Here is a 27697-nt window from a genome sequence, read left to right on the forward strand (position 1 = left end):
CCTACCCACTGCTGGCATCCAGCCCTCAACTAGAGCAAGGCTGGGCAAAATGCAGCCCACAGACAACATATGACCCCAGGGTTCCTTTTTGTGGATGCCATAGGTTTAAAAATGCTCTCTGAGGGGGTTTAGAGGGCAATTCTGACACATTTTGGTTCCTCTGTGGCTATTTTAGGTGCAGGAGAAGCCTTATTTTAAAACAGGAACTGAATAGGAAGTGGCTTCTGGTCTCTTCTTCCTGTGCCTAACATTGCCCAGAGGAACTAAAAAATGGTGGAAATATTGGCAGTGCAACAACACCCTGCACTGAAAGAGCCAGTGCCTCAGAGTGGGCAGCAGTGATAGATAATTTGAATGACGTACAATGAGATCCCTCTCTGTCTACCTATCCTGACTCTTCTCTGATGGAACATGGTACTCTTTGGGATGTTTCCACTCCTTTTCTTATCCCAGACCTCTCTCAGACCTTCTCTAGAGATGCGGCTAGATTAGAATAGCTCTTTGAGTAATGTTCCTATTTTAGGAGCTTATCCCATGGCTAAATCAATTTACCTCTATCCACCTTAAAGGTGAATTCAGGCAGCATCCTGATGTTGTCAGAAGTTTTTTGCTACCCAGTTACAGTCCAGGTTCATCCCTGTTTCCTGGGGCACTCTGGCGGCCATTTTCCTAAGCTGGAAAACTCCCGGATCCGAAAATAGTCGCGATGAATGCTACTGGAAGCAGGGATGCACTCGGGATGTATTCAGGCAGCAAAAACCTGATAACATCAGGATGCCACCCAAATTAAGCTTTAAGCCAGATAGAGGTAAATCGATTTAGTAAGACATGGGATAAGCTCCATAGAATGGAGTTCCTATAATAGACTATAATAATAATAATAATAATAATAATAATAATAATAGGATTCATTTATATGCCGCCCAATCACTGGGAATCCGGGTGGCTTACAACAGAGGGGATAATAGACGGTTCCCTGCCCTCAGGCTTACAGTCTAAAAAGACACGACACAAAAGGAGAAGGGAATGGTGGGGGGAGGGATCAGGTCCAGCAGTTCTTCTCTCCCTCTGAGGCCTGGACCAAGGCAGATGGATCAGAGGAAGGGCTCTTCTTCTTCAGGCTAGCCCTGGTGGAGCTGGGCCGGCCTGGTCAACTCCCTCACAGGCCGAAGGATGACAGTTATGGAGGGAGGATAGTTTGAACTTGTAAGCCATTGGTGTCTTTCCTCCTTAGGCAGGATCTCTGACCATTGCTAAGAAGCATCACTAAAACTAATTCAACTAGGAAATGCCATGGCTTCATACAGCATCCTGGGATTAGTAGTTTTGTGATGCACCAGCAGTTTTTGACAGATCCTATAGACCTTTGTAAATTACAAATCCCAGGATTCCATAGGCTGGAGCTATAGCACTTAGCAGTGTGTCAGATTGCATTATTTCAATTCGGGGGGGGGAGCAACCCCTCATTTCTGGACTAGTCTCCATTTTGATTTATGCTTGAGACATAGTATACAAAACTATTTTGCTGTCTTCACCATCCATTTTAAAGTTATGTAAATCCTAAACTGGAAATGACTTATGTCATGAATCATAAATTAAAATGGAGATTAGTCCGGTGCAGAAAGAAGGAAAAAAATTGAGGATTTGGAATAATGCAGTTTGCCACCACTTTAACTGCCATGGCTCCATCCTACTGCATTCTGAGATTTGCAGTTTTATGAGACAACAGTCTTTGGCAGAGAAGGCTAAAGACCTTTGTAAGACTACAAATCCCAGGATTCCATAGGATGGAGCTATAACACTTAAAGTGGTGTCAAACTGCATTATTCTAAACCCTAGGTTTTATTTTAGTTTTCAATTCTGGTTATGTTCCAAGTCCCAAAATAGATGTCTTTAGGCAAGTCTACACTTTCTGCAAAATCTGGGTGAGCCCCAGGTTTTCCAGATTTCCAGTGACTCTGGGCTTTTCTACACTATTACTAAGGACATCGTGGCAACCCATGGGAAATTTGGCTTAAACGTTCCAAGTTCACTTTGTAGTAAAATGGGAAGGCACAAGTCAGTTTTGCCAAATCATTTTCGGCCATATTATCTGTGGCTGCTCAGCGTTATTTTAGTTTCTTTTCCTGACCGTCAAGCATGTGAAGATATGCATTTCCGCAGATACAATCAGACAGATATACTGGTATGCAGTTATGCACACAAATGTATTTAAAAACATGGTGGACCACAATCAGACAGATATACTGGTATGCAGTTATGCACACAAATGTATTTAAAAACATGGTGGACCTCGGTACCAGAACTTGCCAGAGTTTCTTGGGAATTGTCACTTTCTGCGGAAACAATAATGTGACGGACAGTCCCCTTCTGTCCCACCCCACCCGCTCCAAGTTTCTCCCTCAACTGCTGATGTAAATCTGCCAGTCATACATCATCTCATCCAGATTTTCCTGGCAAATCCAGAGGAAAAATTGTATGTTTTTTTCCTGTGGATTAAAGCCCTCAGGTGCCTCAAAACCCTGAATGCATTGCAAATAGGACAGAATATTTTGTGGCCAGATCACCACTAATTCAAGGGAGTGAGGGTTTTTAATAGTGTAGACAATCCCGTTTTTTCACTCTTAGGTTCGCCCCCTTTTCCTGGGTAAGGATGGATTCAGTTCAAGGGCAGATCTACAAAAGCTTCAAATAGATTTATTTAACACATGGAAAACTTAGCACTAATGCTAGCATATGCTACAGGGGAGTCTCAGTGTAGTCTCCTTCAGTAGTAGGCCTCGAAACCCCCAGAGATGGGTGGCTTCCACTGCCTTGAACCCTCAGGGCGGACATCAGTTCCCGGGAAAAGAGGGAAGAGCCACTAGTTTTGGTTATGACACTTTCTGACTCTTCTTCTTCTTCTTCTTCTTCATCCTGGAAGCTAATGGGCAGAAGTGTATGAGGGATGAATCTGTTGCGTGGAGATCCAATAATGCCAATCCTGTTTGGAGAATGAGAGAACTTTTTGTAAGCCCAGGAAAGAGGCACAGCAAACTTTACATCAACACCATGGTGAAATAATAAAACAAGAGTCATAACTGCCTCCCTGTCACCTGTGTGGTTTGGCAGACTGGGTCTAGAATTCTGCTTACTTAGGCAGGTGTAAGGGGATTAGACCAACCTAGGCACTTTTGGGAGAGCTGTGCAAGGAGCTATCTAGTACCTACACAACATCTTTTCTTTTCTACCCAGTAGCTACTTGCACAACACCTTTGTACAGCGGCAGCCAGAAGATGCTCAATAGCAGTTCCATTCCCCAAGTCACTGGTTGCCTCCAGAGAAGCATCTGTGTTCCATCCAGCCTGAGTTGCAGAGCTAGGAAGAGGAAGCAACCCACTCTCTTCCAGACTTCACTGTGTTTGATAGAGGACCAGAAGAGTGAGGACTACACCTCTCGCTACCTACGCAGTGCAAACCAGATGGTTGCCTAGGCACAGCTTCACTGGGTGCCAGTGACTGGTGCCAGGAGCCATTTCCCAATTACACCGCTGGGGAAAGAAACAGCCTTCATTTTCCATTGTAAGTAAGCTAATGGAGTTTTACACATTGTAAACCAACAAATGGGTTCTAGAACAGGTCAACCCTGACCTCTCCCTGGAGGTCAGAATGACTAAACTGAGATTGTTGTACTTTGGTCACATTAAGAGAAACAACTCACTGGAAAAGACAACAATGCTAGGAAAGGTGGAGGGCAGTAGAAAGGGGGAGACCGCATGCCAGATGGATCGATTCAATTAAGGAAGTCATTGGTCTGAATTTGCAGGACCTGAGCAAGCAGTGGACAGGGGGTCTTGGCGATGTCTCATCCACAGTGTCATTATTATTATTAAACTTTATTTGTGGCATGATGAGTGAAGGCAGTTAACAACAAGAACAGGTGCTTTAATAGTGCCAAGGCCCAGATTCAAATCCCCCCTTGTTTAGTCATGAAGCTCACTGTGTGACTATGGGCCCAGCCATACACCTGCCCTTAATTTACCTTACAAGGCTAGTTAGCGTGTGGATCAATGGAAAAGAACCAAACAGAATTGGAAATGTTATTTTTCTGGGCTAAAACTGCCAGAATCCCCCAGACAGTATGACTTCTGGGGTTGGTGGCTGTAGAACTCTTGCAGCTGTAATCTGAAGAGGTAACTTTACTAAGTTCTGGTATGTTGTCTTGTGCTGCCTGGAGGAGAAGGTGAATTATAAAAGTAATAAAATAGACTAAAATAAGATTAACTGGTTATGTTGCAGACAATCATTTTTTTCACTGCTGAAGGTAGCCCACAGCACATGTAGCATGAATCATGTGGTTGCACTCATCAGAAAAACAGGAAAAGCAGGATGCCAGCCTGTTTCTTGTTTGGTACAGGCTTCTGGCAATACTAGGGCCAAGAGCCTACATCAAGGAGATGGGGTGTAAGTTACACCCACAGAGTTACATTGTGCATTAGTGAATTCTAACACTGCACGATTGAATGTGCAAACATATGTAAAATATAGAACTACAATGACATCGCACATCTGCATGTGTGATGCATCGAAGCACCACATGTACAACACAACCTTCAGCTGAATATGGTTTTCTGCACTGGACAAAAATGCCCAACCACTTCTTTAGGGGAAGTTAGGCATTATTGTTGTTGTGTGCTTTCAAGTCATTTCTGACTTATGGCAAGACTAAGGTGAAAAGCTATCACACAGTGTTTTCTTAGCAGAATTTGTTCAGAGGGGGGTTGCCATTGCTTTCCTCTGTGGCTGAGATAGTGTGGCTTGCCCAAAGTCATCCATTAGGTTTTCATGGCCAAGTGAGGATTCAAACCCTGGTCTCCCAGTGTCCAACACTCAAAACCACAACACCATGCCAGCTTTGTAAGTTAGGCATGTGTAAATCATTAACAGAATGCCAGCCCAGGTTTGCTACCCTGTGATACATGAAATAGTCCTTGCTCCTTACTTGGTTGGTGTCACGATAGAGGATAACTCTGGTAGCTCTTCAGGGGTGTAACTTGGAGCAGTTTTGCCAGAATGAAGGTAATGGTCCTGGAAAAGGTACTGGGCACTGTCCTTTGGCATTGGCAACAGAGTGCTAAGCACAGGTGACCGCTGATCCATGACACTCCTTATGGCTGGTTGCCTAGCCTCTGTGCTCCTTTGAGAGGAAAATGCAAACTCATTAAGAAAGTACAAAGAAGAGAAGTCAAGCAAAGACAAAGACAGTCTTTTAGGATCAACGTTGGCCAAATATGAAAACACCCCTGACACACTAATCACAAACATACCTGTTTCTACCATTCAATCCATCTGAAATGTGAAGAGAAAGGCAGGACTGATGCCTCACCCATCATTTGACTTGCTATACTGTTCTTATTGTTGTTGTTCCTAATATTATATTTATTTATGCCCTGCCCTTTTTCCAGTTCGGGGCTCAAGGCATCTTACAACGTAATATATACCTAAAAATGTAATTAAACAATCAAAAAATTAAATCCAATTCAAAACCTAAAGCATTAAAATGAAAACATACAGTATGCTGGTCATGGGACATCTCCACTGTTGCTCTTCCAAGGCTCCCAACAGCTAGATAACATATGAGTTTGCTTTGTGGGTTTCATTTGCTTTATATATGGGAATTGTCTCCCTTTGTAACTGCCTCCACTAATATTTAAACATCTTGCCTACTTAGTTAATAAAGTTGTGGAACATTTCATCACTGGAATGTTTTTTGCCTCCTTATCCCAAAGAACTACTTTCCCCTAGCAAAACAACAACATAACTTGGAATGATAGGAATCAAAATAAAATTGATCCCTATATATGAAAGTCTCTTCCATTCTCTGATTCATATATATGAGAGTATAATGCAACCTGTTTAGAAATACTAGTTATAGTCTGAAAGCAAATATATATATTCACTAACCCTAGCTATTGCATCTTTTACTCACAGCTCCTTCATCTATTGAGACGGACAGTTTGGGGTACATGGGGCAGAGGAGCGAAAACTAAGCCGTACTTGTGATAGGTGAAAGTGACTTTCTTCACCTCCTTGGTCACATCTGTTTTTATATTCCCCTTGGTTCTCTCTCTCAGAGCAGGATTGAATATGTTTGAGCGGAGCAGCCTGCCTATTTCCCGCTGGATTTCTTTGAGGTTCTTCTGTCTGAATGTCACAAAAGCCACATAGGCAGCAAAGTTGTACAAGCACTAAATAATAACAGTAACAACAAAGTTAACCAAAAGAAAATTTTGCAAACAAAGCCAACAAATGCATCTGTGTTTCCTGTATTTGCAAAGGGAGGAAAAGCCACAGAGACAACAGAGTAACAATCGTTCATATGCTGTAGGAAAGGTCATGTGAACAAAAACAAAAGCTTTTCCAGGATGGCTCATACAAACTACTATAGCACGCAACCTTGAACACATCCAATCTGATCTGAGCTGGGAAGCTGGTTACCACCGAGATGGGAGAGCACCAGGCATTACCAGGGATTTCCACGTAAGGTTAGAAAAGAATACTGCCTGAAACCCTGGAGAGATGCTACCAGAGTAGACAGTCATGAGCCAATGGCCTGATTCATTATTTTCCTGTTCCTAGACTGATCTGCATAAATGTCTTTCAAAATCATAAATATGTCAATAAGTAAGCTTACCCAAATGGTTTCTGCACACAGTGCATACTTCTGAAATTCACTGCCAGAAGATATGGCCATGGTGTTGGACTAAGTTGTTGATGTTAACTGCACTTGATTTGTCACTGACTCATGGTGACGCTGTGGATGAGACATCTCTAAGATGTCCTCTACTGCTCTGCTTAGATCCTGTAATTTCAGGCCTGTGACCTCCCTGGTTGAGTCTATCCATCCAGCATGTGGTCTTCTTCCATTTCTACTACTCTCCACCTTTCCTAGCATTACTGTCTTTTCCTAAGTCTTGACTACTTATGATGTGGCCAAAGTATGACAGCCTCAATTTGCTAATCTTGGCTTTCAGGGAGATTTCAGGCTTGATCTGTTCTAGGACCCATTTGTTTGTCTTTTTGGCTGTCCACGGTAACATTAGCACTTCTCTCTAGCATCACATCTCAAATTTGCTGATTTTTCTTTTATCTGCTTTCTTCACTGTTCAGCACTTGCACCCATACTTGGTGATGGGGAGTAGAATGGCTTGGACAATTCTGACTTTAGTGCTCAGTTGTATATTTTTACTCTTTAGAATCTTTTCTAGCTCTTTGCAGTCTCAATTCTGATCAATGTTTGATCAAAGGTATAGTAACTCTTTAACTATTTTGATTTCCTCATTATCTAGGTTGTATTTAAGGGCTCGACAGACCGCCCCAAAAGAACGGTCTGGAGCTGCCTGTTTTTACTCCGGAGAGAGCCCACAGCATCCAAATCGCGGGTTCTTTTGGGCACGCGTGGGCACCACCATCAGCACACTGTGACACATTGATGATGCAAGTGCAGCGCAGCAACATGCAGACGCTGTGTAGCACTTGCATCATGGATGTGCACCCTGTGTGGGCGGGGCCATGCAGTCATGGCGGTGCCCATACATACTAGGGTTTGGGAGTGTGTGGTTGCTGCATGCTCCCGAACCCTAGTATAGGCAGTGCCACACTGGTTTTGGCCCGTCTATACCGGGCCTTAGACAGCTTTTTAAATGGCTTAGACAGCCTTTAATGGGGGGTTAGAAAACTCTGTAGAGTTTGTCTGCTGGTAGTAATGACCGCAGAAACTAAATGGAGCCTTCTTGTTTGGAGGCAATACACATAAGGACAATAGATGCTACAGATGATCAGTGGCAGAGTGGTAATGTTACATTCATGCTCTCCTTGCTAACCTGTTAGATCTCACTGACCACCAAAGTGCTGGTCCTTTAGTTTGATTCATCTCACCTCTTATGAACAGGGGAGGCCCACACTGAGCAGATTTCTAGAAATTCAAAGTCTGACAGTGCAATCTTATACATATCTACTGACAAATAAGCTCCATTGACTTCAATGAGAGCATCATGGGGAAGGAGGTATGACCACCTGGGAAATCCCAGAGAGGTAGAATGGGACTTTATAAAGGTCAAATCCAGCCCCAGGTTCTAAGGTCCCCACGTTGGGATTTGTCCATCTAGGGCAGTATCGTCAATCATGATTGGCAACACAGTAAAAGAGTTTATTTAAACGTGAGATACAGGCACTGTTTCTGAAATCTTAACCCTTCTGTCCGTCCAGGCGCTCTTCTTACCTCAAAGAAGTCCCTGTCTCTCTGTGAGGTTGATATTTTTCTCCTAAAATGATGAACAGAAAAAATGCATTGGAAACAGGAGAGGAAGTTTGAGACAGCAGTTTATGTTTAAGCCAATTCTCTCAACATGCACATTTTGATAGCCAAGAAACCAAACCTGTGGCATATCTACAGCTTGGTTGAGGAACATATGGCCTCCAGATATTGTTTTATTGCAACTCCCATCATCCTTCACCATTGGCTGTACTGACTAACACTGATTGGCCCACCCCAGAGATAGTTTGCTATATGTTTAATCTCATTGTACCCCATTCACATTGGCTGGAATTGCTGGTTTTGTTTTGCTTTCAAAATAAGAAAATGACTGTACATGTAGTTAAATAAATATACATGTGGAACACATGTTTTGCTTTAAAAACACAGAAAGGTTGCAAGCAAGGTGATCAGACACCCTCCTTTCCCAGGAGATGTCCGACATTTCAGCCCTCTGTCCAGGGGGAATTTCAAAATGTCCTCCAATTTGAGTATGACTCAGAAGCATCCTACATTTTTCTTGAGTATCCTCCATTTTACAGTGCCTTGTCCTCCTTTGCGGTTAGGCTATCTAGTCACCTTGGTTGCAAAGCAAGACTACAGAACTGGCCCTGAATCTACAAGCGAGCAGGTTAGTCAACTGCTCTCCATGTGTAGGAGAAACATGAGCATGCCTGACATATGGAAAAACTGGAGTCAGCCTCTTTCATATATACCTCTATAGGCACTTTTTTGTCTCATATTAGTACTGCAGGCATAGGAAATAAAATGGTGCTTTTAGAGTGTTACCACCTGGGCAGATTTGTGGCAAGTAGCAAAAACTGAGAGGCAGCAAAGTATAGTAGTTTGTGCATTAGATTAGTATTCTGGACACCAGAATTCGAATCCTGGCTCGGCCATGGAAATCTACTGGGTGACTTTGCACAAGTCACACTCTTCCAGCCTCAAGGATGGCAAAAGCAAACCTATTTGAACAAATCTTGCCAAGAAAACCCCATGATAGGTTTACCTTAGGGTCACCATAAGTCAGAAACAACTTTGAAGGCACACAACAACAACAGGCAAAAACTGCACAATCAGAGAGGTGGCCTCATTAAAATACATAGCAGGCCCATTAAAACATATTAGCTATAATTCAGCAAAGGTTACGTTCTTTCACTGACACCAGCAGTACAACAATATGCATGCCAGCTTGAAATAATCCCCTCTGTGTATAGGGGAGTTTTCTTTCAAATAAGTAAGTATAGGAAGCGTGGTGGAGTGGTTTGAGCTTTGGACTAAGATTCTAGAGAGCAGGGCTTGAATTCCTCCTCAGCCATGAAAACCCACTGGGTAATTTTGGGCAAGTCACAATCTTACAAGAGATCATCACATGGGGGGGGGGGGGGGGGGAGGAGAGAAAGGCAAAAGCAAACTCCTGGGATGATCACATGGTTGTGTGTCAGATTTTCAGACGACATCGCGCTCAACTGGGACTTTTCCCAGGAAGAAACAGCAATTAAATGGGAACAAATTATTCACAGGACATCCCATGAATAAGCTTTCCAATACTGCGACTGAAGTGTGATAGCCAGGGTGCAAAAGCAAAATGGGCATTTTAAAGAGGCAGCACCAGCCGCACATCTTTACATTTTAAAGGGTACCGCCCAGGGATTGTTGATTTTTAAAGTGGCTGCAAGCAGCAGCCAGAGATGTTTAAAATTTAAAGGGCTGCGTGAAGCAGCCCAGGAAATTTAAAATTTAAACCGTGCATGCACACAACGATAAATTCCAATGTAATATCGAGTCATTTGGTATGTGTGGAAAACAACTGTGCAATTCTATGGGTTTTGGCTATCGTTTCTGTGAGAGAGCACAACTGTGTAAAAATACTGACAGCTATAACACCATTGTTCCTTTCTCTTTTCACTACCACAATTATTTGCCCTGGTGTGATAATCTACTCAGACAATGGTAATAAGAAACCCTCTCTGAAGAAACTTCCTAAGAAAACTCTGTGAATAGGGTCACCATAAATTGGAAACAACTTCAATGCAAACAACACAAACATAGCCAATCCTGTACGTACTTAGTTAAAAGTAATGCACAGAACTGCATTGTCAAAGTGCTTCAGTTTAACCAGTTTGTCCCTTTCTTTTGTTTTTCATTGGAAAATGAATGGCATCTGCACAGCTAGTTGTATTCATCCAAAATTCTTTTCCAGGAACAGAGCTTCCTCTGGAGAATAGTATATCATTTCTCTCTCCAAATCTCAAAAGATTTTTATGAGAGGATTTAAACAAAATGTATCCAAATACAGTCCTGAAGCAGAGGTCATATTAAATTGGCATTCCACTTCCCCTAATGATACTTCTTCCGAGTAGATTTTATAACCAAGACCAAGTGCTGTAGGCAAAAATTCTTTCCAATGGCCAAAGTGAACCAAACTCGTGGTTTTAGAACACAAGCTTCCCAGTTTCATGGTTTCCTCTTGCAAACGAAGCAGAAGGCTTGCAAAAAGACAAGCTGAGGCAGAAAATATCAGAGGGAAGAGGAGGATGTAGCTTTGCAAAGGTTGCTGGACTCTAAAACCTATTAGCCCCAGCCAGCCTGGACACAGATCAGGATGCTGGGAGTTCAAAGCCATCTAGGAAGTCAGATTCCCAACTCTGCTACAGATACTTGTGAAGGAGTTCCTCTGAGCTCAGTGGAACTTCATCCAATTACTGTATGCGTAAGACTGTACAATAAAGAAATCATTAATCTATTGACTGATTAAATCTATAATGGGACCTTAGTATCCACTGGGGTTTGGTTCCAGGATACACACATCCCATGGATACCAAAACTTACATACAATAGATTAGTAAAATGGTGTTCCTCATATAAAACGACAAAATCAAGATTTGCTTTTTGGAATTAAAAAAAAAAAAACATTTTAAAGCCATGGATGTTGAATCCATGGATGCAAAATCTGTGGATAAGGTGACCGACTTGTGTATGTGTACACATACACACACACACATACACACACACATATATATTAACCACTGGTGACACAGTGGTTAAATGCCTGTACTGCAGCCACTCACTCAAAACCATAAGGTTGCGAGTTCAAGACCAGCAAAAGGGCTCAAGCTTGACTCAGGCTTGCATCCTTCTGAGGTCGCTAAAACGAGTACCCATCTGGGTTGTTGGGGGAAAATTAGCTTACAGTTGTAAACTGCTTAGACACTGCTTAGACGGTATGAAGCGGTATATAAATGAAGCTTGTTTGTTGTTTGAATAATAGTTTTGAAAATTAAAAGACTAATTGCAGCACTAATAGAAAATACTCCTGTGTACACAAGGTAGGTGTACCAATTCCTGGCAAACATCCTACATCCTACAGCTTCTATATCGCTACCCTCTCCAAGATCTTACTTGGAGCCCGTGATAGCTAATAAAGATGGTATAAATGGAACACCACTTAACCAGTAGTACAATTATGAGCTGAAAACTTAGTCACACACCTACCTGGGATAAGTCTCATTAAACCTAGTGGTACTTACTTTTGAATAGAAAGATAGGGGCTTGTGCTATAAGTAGGTTACTTGTATTTGCATCTCAACTGGCTGGCAACTACTTAGGGAGTAGTTCCAATTAGGCCTCTTCATTATACACAATATCTAGTTGCGGGCCAAATTAAATACAAGTCTTGAATCTTTAAAAGTTGGAAATGATGGCTTAAAATGGTTTAAAGTTTAAGGCAATGAGAGAAATCTTTCTAGGGCTGTCAACACTTTACAATCAATTGCTTAAACCTCTCAATCCATTATGACTTTATGGACCATAGGTGGGCCACTGTGGCCCTCCTGAGATCTTAATACTGTAGCTCTCATCATCCACACCACTGATGGTGCGCTAGGGCTGATGGAAGTTAGAGGTCAGAAATAACTGCAGGGCACAGCTATCCACACCCGTTGTAGATACTTTAATTACGAAAAGCTTCACTTGTGGATCAAAGAGTTATTAATAGTACAGAAGCAAAGCAAGGCACGTTTTCCCAGCCAGTTAGCAATCCTACATCTCTCCCATCTCACCCCATCTGAACTGTTCCTCCGATATCACTTTATGAGAACATCTTGGCCAATGAAAGCTTGCCCTTAAAATTAATTTGGCTAAATTTTGGTATTTCGTGTGTGCGTAAGTAAGAATACAATGCTGAGCTTTCCTCTCTATATAAAAAATGCCCCAGAGGAAACTGGCATAGTTAAATCTTATGCCGCCTCTCCCAAAACCAGATACACCCGGTTCCTTCCTGACTGTTTGAAGCACAATCTAAAAGGGAGAAATCTATAGAAAAAACAGGATTTCTCTGTGAATCAAATGTCTGAGAGTCACTCTTTGCATGAGTTCACATCCATTTGATCACCCTGCTCTGAAATACCCACAAATCCAGGTTAGAATTCTGCATTTAGCAATAGCAATAGCTGCTTCATTTATATACAGTTTCATACCACCTAAGCAGTCTCAAAACGGTTTACAACTGTAAACTAATTCATGGGATTAATTTAAGTTTGGAACAGATAAGGGGGGAAGGAAACTTCAGCTTTTTACCACACTATATACACTCTGTGAATGAGAACACTTTGCTAGACATGTACCACTCTGTTCTATTTTGGTCAGATCTCACATGGAATACTCTGTCCACTTCTGGGCACAATTCAAGAAGGATGTGTCCAGAGGAGGGTGGGCAAAATAGTGAAAGGTCTGGAAACCATGTCGTATGAGGAGCAGCTTAGGGAGCTGGAGATGTTTAGCTTGGAGAAGAGAAGGTTAAGAGGTGATATGAGAGTCCTGCTTAAATATTTGAATGGATGTCATATTGAGGATGGAGCAAACTTGTATTCTGCTGCTCCAGAGAATAGGACACAAAGCAATGGACACAGATTATGGGAAAAGAGATTCCATGTAAACATTAGGAAGAATTTCCTGACAGTCAGAGCTGCAGAATAGTAAAACATACTTCTTCGGAGATTGGTGGAGTCTCCTTCTTTGGAAAATTTTAAACAGAGGCTGGATGGCCAGCTGTCAGGGGTGCTTTAATTGTGAGTTTCTGCATGGCAGGGGCTTGGACTGGATGGCCCTTGGGGTCTCCCCCAACTCTATGATTCGATGATCAGCAGCTGAGGTGTGCATGGGTGTAGGTATGTGTATGTGTGTAATACTTAAAATTTATTCTTTAAATGCAGGCTTTCCAGTTTGGTTGCAAAACCATTTGTCTCACGCTAGCTCTTGCTTGCACAGCATTTGGGACTGGGTGATGAACTGTGCTGAGTCTGGAATTAACCACTGTCTTGGTGTGGGCTCTCCCTGCTTAGTCAGCAAGAAAATCGAAAATCACTTTTGCAACCACAAGTTACAAAGGAATTTGACAGGATGCTGTTAAACCTGCAGCTGTTCAACACCCACGGGTGATAGGCCTCCACCCAGGTTTGCACCGACTTCGCTGTTGAATGAGGACTTTGCCTCAGTGAGTGTTAGGCTCCCAACACCATGGAGGAAAGTGTCTCCTCCTTTATGACACAGTCCTGAGGGGGTGAAGCAGGGCGTTTTCCAATGCGTTGTACACCTCATGCTATCACCACCAGCCCATTAGTGCTACAGGATTGCTTGCAGCAGTTAGCAGAAGCTCTCCCAGGTCTCAGGTGTGCTTCCAGCCCAGCTATTTCACATCAGTTGGATCTCGAGAATAATAATAATAATAATAATAATAATAATAATAATAATAATATCATCATGATCATCAGTATGCAAAGGAATCTTGTAGCACCTTTGAAACTAACTGTGAAAGAAATTGTAGCATAAGATTTTGTAGACTAGGATCTAATCTGCACCGAATAAATAAAGCACTCAATGCTCACTGCTTTGAAATTCTGGGATTTGTAGCTTAATGAGAAATTTAGCCTTCACTGTCGGAGAATTCTGGTGCCCCACCAGAATTTAGCACTATACAATATTTAGCAATATTTAGCACTATACACATCGCATAGTTCTATAACATCAGGCCACGGCAATTAAAGTGGTGTCAAACTGTGTTATTTCTGCAGTACAGGTTAGACTTAGGTCAACTTCCTCAGATGGATGGGGGGGGGGGTCTTTGAATAATTATTATTGTTATTATTATTTTATCCCCCACAATTTGGGACTCAAAGTGGCTCAAAATTTAAAATAATAATACAATTAAAAACATACAAAATATGAACATTAAAATAGAATTAAACTATTTACAGTATTAAAACAATTCACTCTTAAGTTAAATGAATAAAATGCCAGGAAAAAGATAAAATGCCTTTGGGCAAATGTGCCCCATGTTTGAGCAAGACAGTGAAGCATTTCAAGATAAAGCTCATGTTAGCTGGCATACAGTCCATTCTCCTATCTCACTTTTCTGTTTTGGGTTAGAGTTCATATTTCATTCTTTAAAAGTACTAAGTATCATTACCACAGAATTTCTGTCCTTCACTGTGGCCCTTAGGGATGCAAAATATGGAATAGCAGGGATAGCTAATTTCCTTCTCTCAGAGGATGGAGCAAGCTTGTTTTCTGCTGTTCCAGAGACATGGATTCAAACTACTGTACAAGAAAAGAATTTCCACCTAAACATTATGAAGAACTCATTGATGGTTAAGAGCTGTTTGACACACTCCCTCCAAGAGTGGTGAAGTCTCCTTCTTTGGAGGACTTTTCAATAAAGTCTGGATGGCCATCTGTCTGGAGTTCTTCACTATATAGTCCTGCATGGCACAGGGTTGGACTGGAAGGTCCTTGGGATCTTCTCCAATTCTATGATTCTATGAGATTTTCCATCATCTTTCACAGGATGACCCAGATAAAATACAGACAAGGCCTGTGAACAGTTTAATATCCACAAAGAAGAATGAATTGGGTAAATGTAGCTTGTCATGAAATTTCCACACCTACATAATGATTTCTAAAAGTCCCAGACACTTGTTTTCCATAACAGCTTAGTCGTCTCTTTTTACAATTCCAAAAATCAATTTACAATTCCTCCCTCCATGCTGTCATCCTTCAGCCTGGGAGGCAGTGAACAGCCAGGCCCAGCTCCATCAGGGCTAGCCTGAAGAAGAAGAGCCCTTCCTCCAGTCCATCTGCCTTGGTCCAGGCCTCAGAGGGAGAGAAGAATCACTGGACCTCATCCCCCTTCCCACCACCATTCCCTTCTCCTTTTGTGTCGTGTCTTTTAGATTGTAAGCCTGAGGGCAGGGAACCGTCTAATTAAAAATAATAATTGTAAGCTGCTGGAGAAAAAAATGCCAGCCTCATCTCCTCATGCATTGGTGCATGTAGGTAATGGGGGGGGGGGGGGCAGGAAGGTGAGCTAACAAACCTATTGTGATATCCAAATACAAATTTGCAATGGAAAAGAACAAGGCTCTTGAATCCACAGGTGCATGATGACTCAGACTGCAAATCAAATGTGGCACGTAGGCAGCAACTAATAAACAGTTCTCTGTGATCCTGCCAAGCTTGCTAGCCCATGCTAAGGTCTTGCTGGAACTATTCCTACCAGTTCAAAAGCTGTGACCTTCCACTTCAACTGGCATCACCTCATCAAAACCCATCAAGTGGGCGTTGTGTTTCACAGCCAATCACACTTTTTTAGCTGCCAATCCATAGCCTTAAGAGTACAAGCTCCTCTTTTAAAGATGACAATACATGCAAGGCAGATTGCCAATTATCTGCCAGCTATCCCTCAGGGTTTTCTGAAATGCATGTGGAATTTTGTTCTTGCATTGAATCATGTTCAGTTAAAAAGAAAGGCATCTCAACACAGGGTTTTTTGCAGTAGACCATAGATAGATAAGTCCTGTGGGTCTGAGGGCCATTTTATTGCCACTGGGATCTACCAGAGACTATATAGCCTGCCCCCTCAAGAGATAGTGCCAGAACATGACACCCTGAGATTGGAAAGCATTCAAAGCTACTGGGATACAACAAAGGAGAGCTACAAATAGTGCTGTAGCTAATGATGAAACTGGACTCAGGTCTAAAGGACATTCAGTTGTTGACATACTCAGCCGTGAATGTAAAGTCTGAAGCTGCACAACACACACTATAGGAACACAAAATGTTAGAAGCATTAATAGGGAAGCTAGATATAGTAAAACAAGAAATGGAACGTATACATATTGCAATAGTTCAGGTGAGCGAACTAAAATGTACAGCAAGTGGGGGCATTTTGAGTCAGATAATTTCACATTATTTGTGCTGGAAGTGAAAATCTAAGAAGAAATGGATTGCCATTAATGGCAAAGAGAGATTTAGCAAAGGCAGCCAAAAGATATAACACGAAGTCTGAGCAAATAATATCAATATGTCTTCAGGGAAAACCCATCAATTTAACCATAATCCAAGTTTATGTGCCACCTACAGAGGCAGAAGAAGAAATTGAAAGATTCTGTGCTGGAGTTCAAGAGGAAATTGACCTCCTTGTTCATCACAGGTGATTGGAGTGGAAAACAGAAAACAGAGCAGAATCAAAGATGGTAGGGAAATTTGGGCTAGGATCAAGAAATGAAGCAGGACAGGAAGTGATAGAATTTTGTGAGATCAACAGCGTGTTCATTGCAAACACATTCTTTAAGCAACTAAAGAGATGACTGTATTCATGGGCATCAACTAATGGCAAATACAGAAATCATATGGACTACATAATCAGAAGCAGAAGATGGAGAAGCTCCATTTTATCTATAAAAAACAGACCAGGAGCAGGTTGTGGCACAGACCATGAACAGTTAATATAAAAAGGAAAGTAAAGCTAAAGAACATTTAAATTAACCATTGTGGCAAAATACAACCCTTTAGATTGGGGGAAAAACATAGAAAGGGTATGGGCAAACAATAGTATCTTGGCTAAGAGCCATCTGGGAAACCCCATAGAATTGGGCCAGGACCTCACAAATGCCAGATTCAACCCCAGACTCTAAAAAGCTTACCATCTCTGGTCCAGACAATGGCATTTTCCATTTGTATCCCTTCTGCATTTTTCCACCACTTCTGCCATCTTTCCTTCTTCTCATCCATCAAGGAAGAAAAGATGGAAGAGATGCAGCATGCCATACATATGGTAGTTGTAGGAGCCACTCATCAGAGGGGGAGGCTCCAGAAGAAACATTTTCAAGATACTACCATTTTCTTACTTGCCACATGCCATGTGATGCTGCTCTGACATCCCTAGTCCAAGGATTAGGATGCAGTACATCTCGGCAAGGTGCTTTTTGGTCACTGCCAGATTGATTTGGTTATCCTTCAGTTCTTTCTTCTCCTGGGCACTCGGCTTTCTGTTTGACATTAAATAAATAAATAAATAAATAAATAAATAAATAAATAAATAGTTAAAGATGCTAGAACAATTTAAAGATTAGATCATAAAATTACAGGACAGGGATGGATGGCACACCCTAGATTGCCAAGATAAACTTGTTCAAGTAGATATGTGGTACCCACTAGGCTATCATTAATGAACTGGGTGATAACAACAGAATGCTTAAAAACATGTAGCAGGAGGGAGCACTGGAATGCAAACAGATAGATCAATGGGAACATCAGTGCTGGTCTTTCCAAAATCTCCAGTTTAAAATACCATTACAATCAGTAAAAGAAATCAAACAAAACTAATAAGATGAAGATAGAAATGAGACCAGAGTGTGGGAAATTGTTTTTACTATGTATTTCATTCCTATTCACACAACAATGACAACAACAATTCATTATTGTTATCAAGTTCCTCAATTTGTTAAGTTTCTTGCTAAGTTATTGTTTTATCATTACTTGTTTTGTTTTTTAAATTATTGCTATTTTATCATGAATAAGTAAACATGCATATAACAGAATAACACAGCAGTGACATTTCCCCTCTCTTTACATACGTATCATTTCTACAATCATTACAACAGTGTGTTCATTGTTGCTTTAAATGAAGAGAATAAATTTAAAAACAACAAAAATAGGAAAAAGAAAAAGAAGGGAAGTTGGGTGGATTGTTTCTATGATGCCAGAAGAGTACCACTTACCAGAGGTTGTTAGAAAAGCAAATAATGACAAACATATGGAAATGACTAGAAGGTACTTTTGCACAATTTTAGTTGATTTGCTGGAGAAGCCTGGGACAGTGTCAAGTCTGATATATGTAAGGTTGCCATAAGTCTGGACCTCCAAACCGGGACAAATGTAGGACAAATGTAGGACAAAATTTTCACATGTAGGGCACATTTTTTAAAAATGGAGGACATGTGAAAAAAATGATGTTTTTTAAAAAATGTTAATATAAATGCATGTTTCTTAGGCGTGATCAAAATGGAGGACATTTGGGCATTATTCCTAGACAGATGACAGAAATGTACTTTCCTTTTTAGCCAACCTCTCCTCCCCCCATTCCATACAGCACATTTGGGCATTGAACATGGCTTTACTTAACATGGCCTCTTGCATAGAGGCTTATTCGATAACCAAACTCTTTGGGTTTCACACTGAACATGCTATGCATACTGAATATGTCAAGGTGGTTTAACAAGAAGTGGGTTTGCCCTCGGATTCAACTGTACTTCTCAGAAGTGTGTACTTGGTCAAGGGACTTTGGTTTTTCTTCACTGCGCATGAGTTTGTAAAAATCACAGCAATTTACATTGGCCAAGCCTCAGAGGCTTGCTGATATCAATATTACCATTAAAGAACCAAAAACACACAGAAAAGGCACTTTGGAAGGTGACACTCTCTCGGCTTCTGAAACAGTACTTGCATGCCTCTGAAGCTGACTCATATCATCATCATCATCATCACACTATCATTGTCAAAATAAGGGAGATTTGTTAGCATTAAAAGCCCCCCCCCAAAAAACCACCTTGAGGCCTCTGGCCACTCACTCACTACCTCCTCCTCCTTCTCCTCCCCCCTCCTCCTTTTCCTCCTCCTCCTTCTCCCCCTCCTTCATTCACTGCATGGCCTGGAAAGAATGGAGGAGGAGGAGGAGGAGGTGGGGCGCGCGGCCGCGCGCAAGGCAGGGAAGGGGGCGCAGGCGCACGCAGGAGGGGCACCACCTCCTCCTTTGCCTCCTCCACGTGGCCGTGCGGCCTGGAATGGAGGAGGAGGAGAAGGAGGTGCGCCTCCTGCGCACGGCCGCGCCCCCCTCCCCACCTCCCTGCCACCCTCCCCCACCTCCCCGCATGGCCGCGCCACCCACCTCCTCCTCCTCCTCCTCGATTCCAGGCCACGTGGCCACACGCAGAAGGCGCACCGCCTCCTCCTTCGCTTCCTCCTTTGCTTCCTCCATGTGGCCGCGCGGCCTGGAACGGAGGAGGAGGGGGAGGTGGGTGGAGCGGCCGCGCGCAAGGCGGTGAGGGGGGCGTGGGCGTGCGCAGGAGGGGCACCGCCTCCTCCTTTGCTTCCTCCACATGGCCGCGTGGCCTGGAACGGAGGAGGAGGAGGAGGAAGAGGTGGGTGGTGCGGCCACGCGGGGAGGCGGGGGAAGGTGTGTTGGCGCCGCGCGGGCACCGGACCAAGACCAATACATGGCTGGGGGCCAAACCAGACCGGGACCGGGAGGGGGCCCCCAAAAGGGGGGTTGTCCCGGCAGCCACCGGGACATGGCATCCCTAGATATATGGTATGTAAATGATGGCCAGATTTCTGCAAAATTAACCTTCTTTCATTTCACCCCTTGCCAAATGGGCTCAGAAGGTAATCTTCTCAGCCAGCGCTGATTGTCTTTACAATTTTACCATTACTTTTCACGGAATCATAGAAGTGGAGTTGGAAAGGACCACATGAGCCATCTAATCCTGTGCTAATCAATATGGTGGTTTGTGGATAGGTGCTATTTAGAAAGCTACTGGATGCTGGACTGCAGCAAATTTCCAGGAAAGAAAAAAAACAACTGTAGTCAATGGGCACAAATATGGTGCTGGTCCCTGGCACATGGGGGTTGGGATGACGCTAGTCTACCACATCAGATAACTTAAGCGATGATCTAGGCCAAACCTCTGCCAGTGCAGGAATCCAAAGTTTAAACGATCCCTACTAGGTGACCATCCAATCTCTCTTTAAAAATGAAGGTGTCATCCACTTTCCTTGGGTGCATCTACATTGTAGAAATAATGCAGTTTGACACCACTTTAAATGCTGTAGCTCTATTTTATGGAGTCCTGAGATTTGTAGTTTTACAAGCTCTTTAATCTTCTCTGCCAAAGCATGCTGGTGCCTTACAAAATTATTGGATAATTTGCCCCATTTCTGCATATGTGGAGTAGCAGAGCAGCCATTTGAGTCAAGGCACTGGTTTACACAACTTTAAAGAGGACTTAGGCAAATCCATTGAACAGGAGGAGGAGGAGAGGGAGACAGCAGAAGGAAGAAGATGACGATGATCTGTCAACATTTTTCAACAGTTGGCATAATTCACATTCCCATTTTTGTCTCAGGTCACAATAACCTTTCCTGTAAAATGTTCCAAAGGACCAGAGGATACAGAACTGAGACTGAACTACCTTGAAGGAACATGGGGGAGGGGGGTAAGATTGACCTGAAAACATTCAGAAGCCTCCTCCAAGAGGAAGAATCTAGAAAACATCTGATGAAAGAATGAGGGCAAGATGGAATGGAAAGATGCAAAATGGGTGGGGTGAAGTTCCAGAAGGCTGTGTGGGACTTCAAAGATTATTATTATTACTATCATAATCATCACCATTTATTTATATAGCTCCATCAGCATACATGGCGCTTTACAAGTTAAAGAACAACAATGAACAGCCAATCCTGCCAAAGGCATACAATAGACACGCACACACACACACACACACACAGAAAGAGAGAGAGAGAGAGAAGAAGAAGTATAGGTAATAGAAATATAACATTATGCAATATAGTTTTAAAACAAATTATTCAAACAGAAATTCAAATACCATTGCAATATAACATAAAGCAAACTGACAGATTCATATAACAAAAAGATGCATGTGTGTGTCTATGTGTCTTCAAGTCATCTGTTGACTTATGGCAACCCCATCAAGGATAGCAGCTCTCCAAAGGCTCAAACTCAGAGGTCATTTCCCTGACTGAGATTTTGGGATACAGAGGATGCAAGGTCCAAGGGTAGAGATGTACTTATATACCTATGCTGGGTCCTTAACCAGTTTGCATTAGGATCATGGTTACAGAAATCCCTTTAAGATACAGATTGACGCAATCTCACTTACCCCATGAATGATTTGGGTTTTGCTTCCAGGGCTAGTTTTTCCAAATAGAAAGAGATGTAGTATAACAGAGCCATGAGGAACTCATCCAGCTGCTTACACCTAGAGCAAAGATTAAAAATCATACAAGGTTACACACCTAAACACCACAATGCATCCTTTTCCTTGGGCTCAGGAGCATCTTTGTTGAAACCCACTCATCGCGTAAAGGTGACTGCCTTCAGGAACTGTTGCAGAATATACAATCACTTCACCAGTTTAATTCTATGTAGGATAATCTGGATGAGAATGGATACTTTGATCAAGGCTGTTGCCACACTGCAGAATTAATGCAGTCTGACAATGCTTTAACTGTCATGGCTCCATCCTATGGAATCCTAGGGTTTGTAGTTTGTTGTGGCACCAGTACTCTCTGTTGAAGAAGGCTAAATAACTCACAAAACTATAAATCCCAGAATTCTGTAGCATTGAGCCATGGCAGCTAAAGCAAGCCAAACGGCACTAATTCTGCATTGTAGATACAGCCCAGGAACTACTAGTCCCGTGTCTGTGCCTAAAGCTCTTCTAACTCATGTTCTACATTTCTAGAATAATCGGTTTCATCCAAGATGACTTGGAGTTGAAGGGCGACAGCCCTCTTGATCACTTTGCTCAAAAGTGGCAGATGGGATACAGGCCTGTAGTTCTTCATATCCAGGGGGTCCAGGGAAGGTTTTTTCAGGAGCGGTCTAACAACCGCCTCCTTTAGGCAAGTTGGAACACAACCTTCCCTAAGGGATGCATTGATGACATCTCTAAGAAATGCCCTCAAGGCATCACCCCCCTGGACGGCCAGCCATGACGGGCAGGGATCGAGGGGACATGTCGTCTTCTTCACATTTCCAAGGATCTTGTCCACGTCATCGGTAATCATGAACTCAAGCCAATCCAGTTTAACCTCAACAACGGGGGAAGGGACCTGTCCTCTGTAAAGTATCATCCACAGAGATTATAATTCACAGTGATGATATATTACAAACAAACATATATGCAAAGGGATCTTGTAGCACATTTGAGACTAACTGAAAAATGCTGGTAGCATGAGCCTCTGAGGAAGCAGCCTATACTCAGCAGAAGCTCATGCTACCCACATCATTCAGTTAGTCTCAAAGGTGCTACAAGATCCCTTTGCACACTGATTTTCCAGACTAACACAGCTATGTCTTTGAAACAAATAAATGTATACACATAGTGCTTCTGACTATTTCTCCTTACTTTGTATTAGATATCACTGAGGCACCCACAACACAAGATGACATGAGGTGATGGTACTGTATATATGTTAAAAAAAAATTAAAAAAATTAAAAATTTAAAAATGTATATATGTTAAAATAAATAAATATTTTTTAAAAAAAACATGGTGCAGTCCACACATAGTGCTTGGGATCCTGCTACAACATCATCACAGAATATATGGCTTTGCTCTTTTTCACGAAATGTTTATTAATTACTTAAAGTTCCTGCTATTTAAAAAATAGTATTTCTAAATGTCTCACCGCCTATATAGCCAATAACTTCTCCCAACAATATAAAAAAGAGATAGTTGTTGTTAGTGTGCCTTCAAGTAATTTCCGACTTATGGCCTAAGACCAAGAACCTATCATGGGGTTTTCTATGTGCCCTAAGTTTGTGTGTGGGCCAGGCCAGCAGCAAACCAGGTGAACCAGCCAATAGCTTCCCCTGACAATATAACAATTGAGCACATTATATAGCAGGATCAAGGAAGTAACGTTATTAGAATGAGATACTACAATACAAGAAAACTCACCCTTTTGTGGATACCATCCTCATCTAGCTACAAGGTTCATTTGGTGACCTCAGTCTAGAGCATTGGTCCCAAACTTTAGTCCTCCAGATGTTTTGAACTTCAGTTCCCAAAATTCTTGACTGTTGGCTAAGCTGACTGGCACTTCTAGTAGTTGAAATCCAAAACACCTGGAGGACCAAAGGTTGGAAGCCACTAAGTTAAAGCATCTCCCTCTGATCTACCTCGCAGGATAGTTTCCAGTATAAACTTGCGTTGGAAATTGTGTATATCAACCTAAGCTCCTTTGAGGAAGAATGAGAAGCAAATGCAAATAAATTAATTAATAGCTAAACTTTAGGGCATTTACAGAACTACATATATATTCTCCTAGTAATCATTAAACCCCGTAAGGAAGACTAATATTATCCTCATGTTACAGAGAGAAAACCTGTCGGAAATAACCGTGATTGTCTCAGACCATCTAGTGAGTGCAAATATGATGACTTAAGGGCTTGTACAGGCTGCCCCTTTTAGCACCAGATCAGATCAGGGCAACCACATGCCGTGGCCCCAATCTGGCCCTTCTACATCACAGAAAGGGTGCCATAGACACTGGTGCCTCAGCTTTTCTGCGCTTCTTTGGCGCTGCGTCATCTGGATGAAGTGCAACAGGAGCACCATGACGCCACCCGCCAGGTGGTGCGGTGTGCGGTATCATGCAGGCATGGGAGCTGAATCAGGGTGTGCATCATGCAGATGCCATGCCCCCACTCTGCCCCGATGCCGGCCAAAGATGCCAGTCTGTACACCCTGTATAGTTTCATTTAATTGATTGACTGCTCCAACAGAAGCTATTTTGTACTTAAAATTGAAGTGTAGCATGAAGCAGCCCCATGGAACCAATTGGGATATTTCTCTGGCATAAGGAAAGTTGGGATCCCTGCCGCTTTACCTCTGTGGGATTTTATATGGCAAAGTCTCCTAGTAGGATTCGAATTATAATGGCAGTCTTGTCTTTTCGGACAAGTCTGAACCATTCAGGCATTTCTGACTTCTGACTTGATGTTTATTTTACATGGTCCTATTATAAACAGAGACTGAGACATTCAACTGTAAAACTGAAATATCGCTATACCTCATAACAGTGGAGAAAGAAGGGACATGAAAAGATTCATCCTCTTGAGCCAGAAACAAAGCAGCATCTGAAAATGTATCAAAGTAAAGGAAAATAAGCATTTAAAACAGGGATATTTCCTTCTTATCAAGGCCTTCAAAGTATCTGCTACCAAACTAAGGAACTATTAAAACTAATCTGTTTATCTGAACCTTAGAATCATAGAATCGTAGAGTTGGAAGAGACCGCAAGGGCCATCCAGTCCAACCCCCTGCCATGCAGGAAAGCACAATCAAAGCATCCCCGACAGATGGCCATCCAGCCTCTGTTTGAAGACCTCTAAGGAGACTCCACTACACTTCAAGGGAGTTTGTTCCACTGACGAACAGCCCTTACTGTCAGGAAGTTCCTCCTAATGTTGAGGTGTAATGTCTTTTCCTGGAGCTTCCATCCATTGCTCCGGGTCCTAGTCTCTGGAGCAGCAGAAAACAAGCTTCCTTCCTTCAAACAGATCAGGATGGTCCCTGCATTTGATCCCTGTTAGAACTGTTATTCAGTAGTTGTTGTTGTTGCTTTGAGCAATCAAGTTGCTTCTGACTTATGGTGATCCTAAGATGAACCTATCATGGGGTTTTCATGACAAGACTTATTCAAGGAGGGTGGTTTGCCATTGCCTTCCTGCGAGGCTGATGGGTTATTCACATTGTGAAAATAATCCAGGATAAATCTCTGTTACTCACACACTTCCCAAATGCACCTGATTAAGGGGAGGGGCTGCCAAAAAAACCATTTAATCTGGGATAATTGATATCGAGTTTTCCCCTGAGTTAAGATCCATAGCAATAGCAATAGCAAGCACATTTCTATAATGCTTATCAGTGCACTTAAGCACTCCCTAAGCGGTTTACAAAGTGTAAGCAAATTGCCCCCAACAATCTGGGTACTCATTTTATTGACCTCGGAAGGATGCAAACCTGAGTCAAGCTTGGGCTCTTTTGTTGGTATTGAACTTTCAACCTTATGGTTTGTGAGTGAGTGGCTGCAGTACAGGCATTTAACCACTGTGCCACCAGAGCTAAAGATCCACATTGTCAGTAATGTGGATAGCTAACATGAATAGACCCAAATAGACCTAGGATAAAATGCTGCATGCCTTGAATGTGTTCTGAATGCATTCGCATCATTGACTCCATCTTTATTCGAATGTGTGCACGTCTTAGCATCTGAACTTGCAGAGATGTGCACTGATGTGGTTCCATAGTGTGAATAACAATCCTGGAATGTGTGAGTGAGATGATTCACATAATCAGGGTTAAAAAAAACAACCAATGTCTGAATTACCCCTTAGACAGCATGCCCAAGGTGGGTGTCTATGGCCAAGAAAGCACTCAAACCACTATACCATGGTGGTTCATTCTGTGAAGTAGGCTGAGAAGTAATTATTTGTAACTCTCCCCGCAACCCCTGAAAAAACACACTATGAACTGAGTGGAAATGTCAGTTCAGATCTCCCCAATTCCCTACTGTCCTCTAAATGTGTTGGGACTGTGACTCCCATCATGCCCAGACAGTATGAGAAGGCTGTTGTGCACTCTTACAGCAAACAACTGGACTATTTTCTATTGCTTACTTCTTTTTGAGAAATAGGACTTTCATCCTTTATTTATTTATAACTTTATATATAACGTAATGATTACTCTTAGAAGAAAAAGAGGAGAAGGAGGAGGAGATGAATCCTACTGAAACAAGTCAAAACCAACATTGTCCTAGTAAACATATCCAGTGCTGGCCATATAACAAAGTACAGTAACATCCAAAATCCACAAAAACAGTGGTATCTTTATTGTCCAAAAATACATGTTGCAAGCTTTCAAAGCTCCACTTCATCAGGCAAAGATGTTAAAAACCATACAGGAGGGGGGGAAATTGACAAGATTAGTCACAAGCCTGTATTTTGTCAAGATGTGGTTATTCATAGTTCAGGTTTTGTTGGAGGGGCATTCATGAAAGCCAACCCTTCTCCTTCTTGCCATGGGGGTAAATAATGGAACTAAAAAAATTTTCCTGGAGTACCCACATCGCCAGAAGAAGGGGGCCCCTATTTTTGTCTGCACTGCATAGATTTTTCTTGTCAAGAGATATTGGATGGAATGGAGATCCTGCTTTTGGGTAAAAGAACGATCTGGCTGTCCTGGCTGGAAGAGATAGAAGGGTTATTTCTATGCTATCCTTTTATGGTTCTTAAAGATACTGGATGCATGCATGCCTTTTCAGCCACGTAAACTAGAGTTGCTGACTCAGGGTGATCAGAATGCCCTGAACTAGAACACCCTGAAACAATCCAGGTATGCCCTAAAAATCAGTCACTTCTAGGTGGTGTAAAATGCTGTGAAAATACCCACACCAACTCACACTTAACATCTTCTAAAGTAATCAGCTCATTTTGTCCTCGCCTCAACGGTCGGGGTGCTTTATCCTCCCGGCTTTGCATAGCTAATATATCTCGGAAAAACTTAGGCATCGGCCTGCAGATAAGATTGAAAGGAAAAGGGTTTTTGTTGTATTAAATACACAAAAGGTTGGTATTTCAAGTCATTCGAGTTACACAGGAAGCAAAGATTTTAAAGGGAGGAACTGTTTGCAAAAGGTGGTTAAAAAAATCCTAGCTCAGGTTGTCCAAATCTCTTCCCATACCTCTATGTGGAAATTTTGCTCAGCATCTGCAACCCAGTGCGGAGTAAATGTCTGCCATCGTTTGTGGGATATATCTCATCCCACAGATGCATGCAAATTTAGCAAGACAGAAATCCTTCCTACACATGAATGCTTAGTTGTACCTCTCAACTGATTTAGAAGTAAGAATGTGAAATGATGTTCTTCTCTTGCTCTCCATGTTCTCTCACTAGAACTTGGCAATGTTATTGATTACAACTCTTCCCCAACCAGCACGATACAGAAAATAATTTTTCCAAGCACTGTTTCTCACACAAGGCAGTTGACTTCCCATGGCTACTGTGAGAGTAGCAAGGGGCAACCAATTTAACCAGGAGTATAGGCTTGCCAAATCCTGGGAACTGGCGGGACTATCCCGCTTTCTGGGAGGGGGGCATGGTCCCGTCCCGCTCTCTCTCAGTTCCTAGGACAGGCAAGGCCTTCTCCAGAGGCGGAGGAGCATCCTCCGCCTCTGAGAAGGCCTTGCCGCCAAGCTGGGTTCGGCACTTTGGCCTGGGCCTCTTCGTGGCTGGAGGAGGCCCAGGCCGAAGCGCCAAGC

The 27697-nt window shown here is 42.4% G+C and overlaps 1 protein-coding gene across 1 annotated transcript in view; it reads right to left on the minus strand.

Annotated features, from left to right (window-relative positions):
* Nucleotides 1-2188: 2188 nt before the first annotated feature.
* Nucleotides 2189-27697, minus strand: part of PPP1R36 (protein phosphatase 1 regulatory subunit 36) — a 34228-nt gene continuing 8719 nt past the window's right edge. The window contains exons 4-11 of the mRNA XM_089522718.1: nucleotides 26839-26951; nucleotides 24448-24514; nucleotides 21529-21627; nucleotides 17479-17619; nucleotides 8261-8303; nucleotides 6037-6227; nucleotides 4982-5176; nucleotides 2189-2983 (exon numbers count right to left, since the gene is read on the minus strand). Of these exons, the coding sequence (XP_089378844.1) occupies nucleotides 2740-2983; nucleotides 4982-5176; nucleotides 6037-6227; nucleotides 8261-8303; nucleotides 17479-17619; nucleotides 21529-21627; nucleotides 24448-24514; nucleotides 26839-26951 (1093 nt within the window). The 3' untranslated portion in view covers nucleotides 2189-2739. The remainder of the gene's footprint in view (nucleotides 2984-4981; nucleotides 5177-6036; nucleotides 6228-8260; nucleotides 8304-17478; nucleotides 17620-21528; nucleotides 21628-24447; nucleotides 24515-26838; nucleotides 26952-27697) is intronic.

This window comes from Sceloporus occidentalis, unplaced genomic scaffold, assembly GCF_023333645.1.
Source record: "Sceloporus occidentalis isolate IW3139 unplaced genomic scaffold, rSceOcc1.0.p SCAF_4, whole genome shotgun sequence".
Classification (NCBI taxonomy): Eukaryota; Metazoa; Chordata; class Lepidosauria; order Squamata; family Phrynosomatidae; genus Sceloporus; species Sceloporus occidentalis.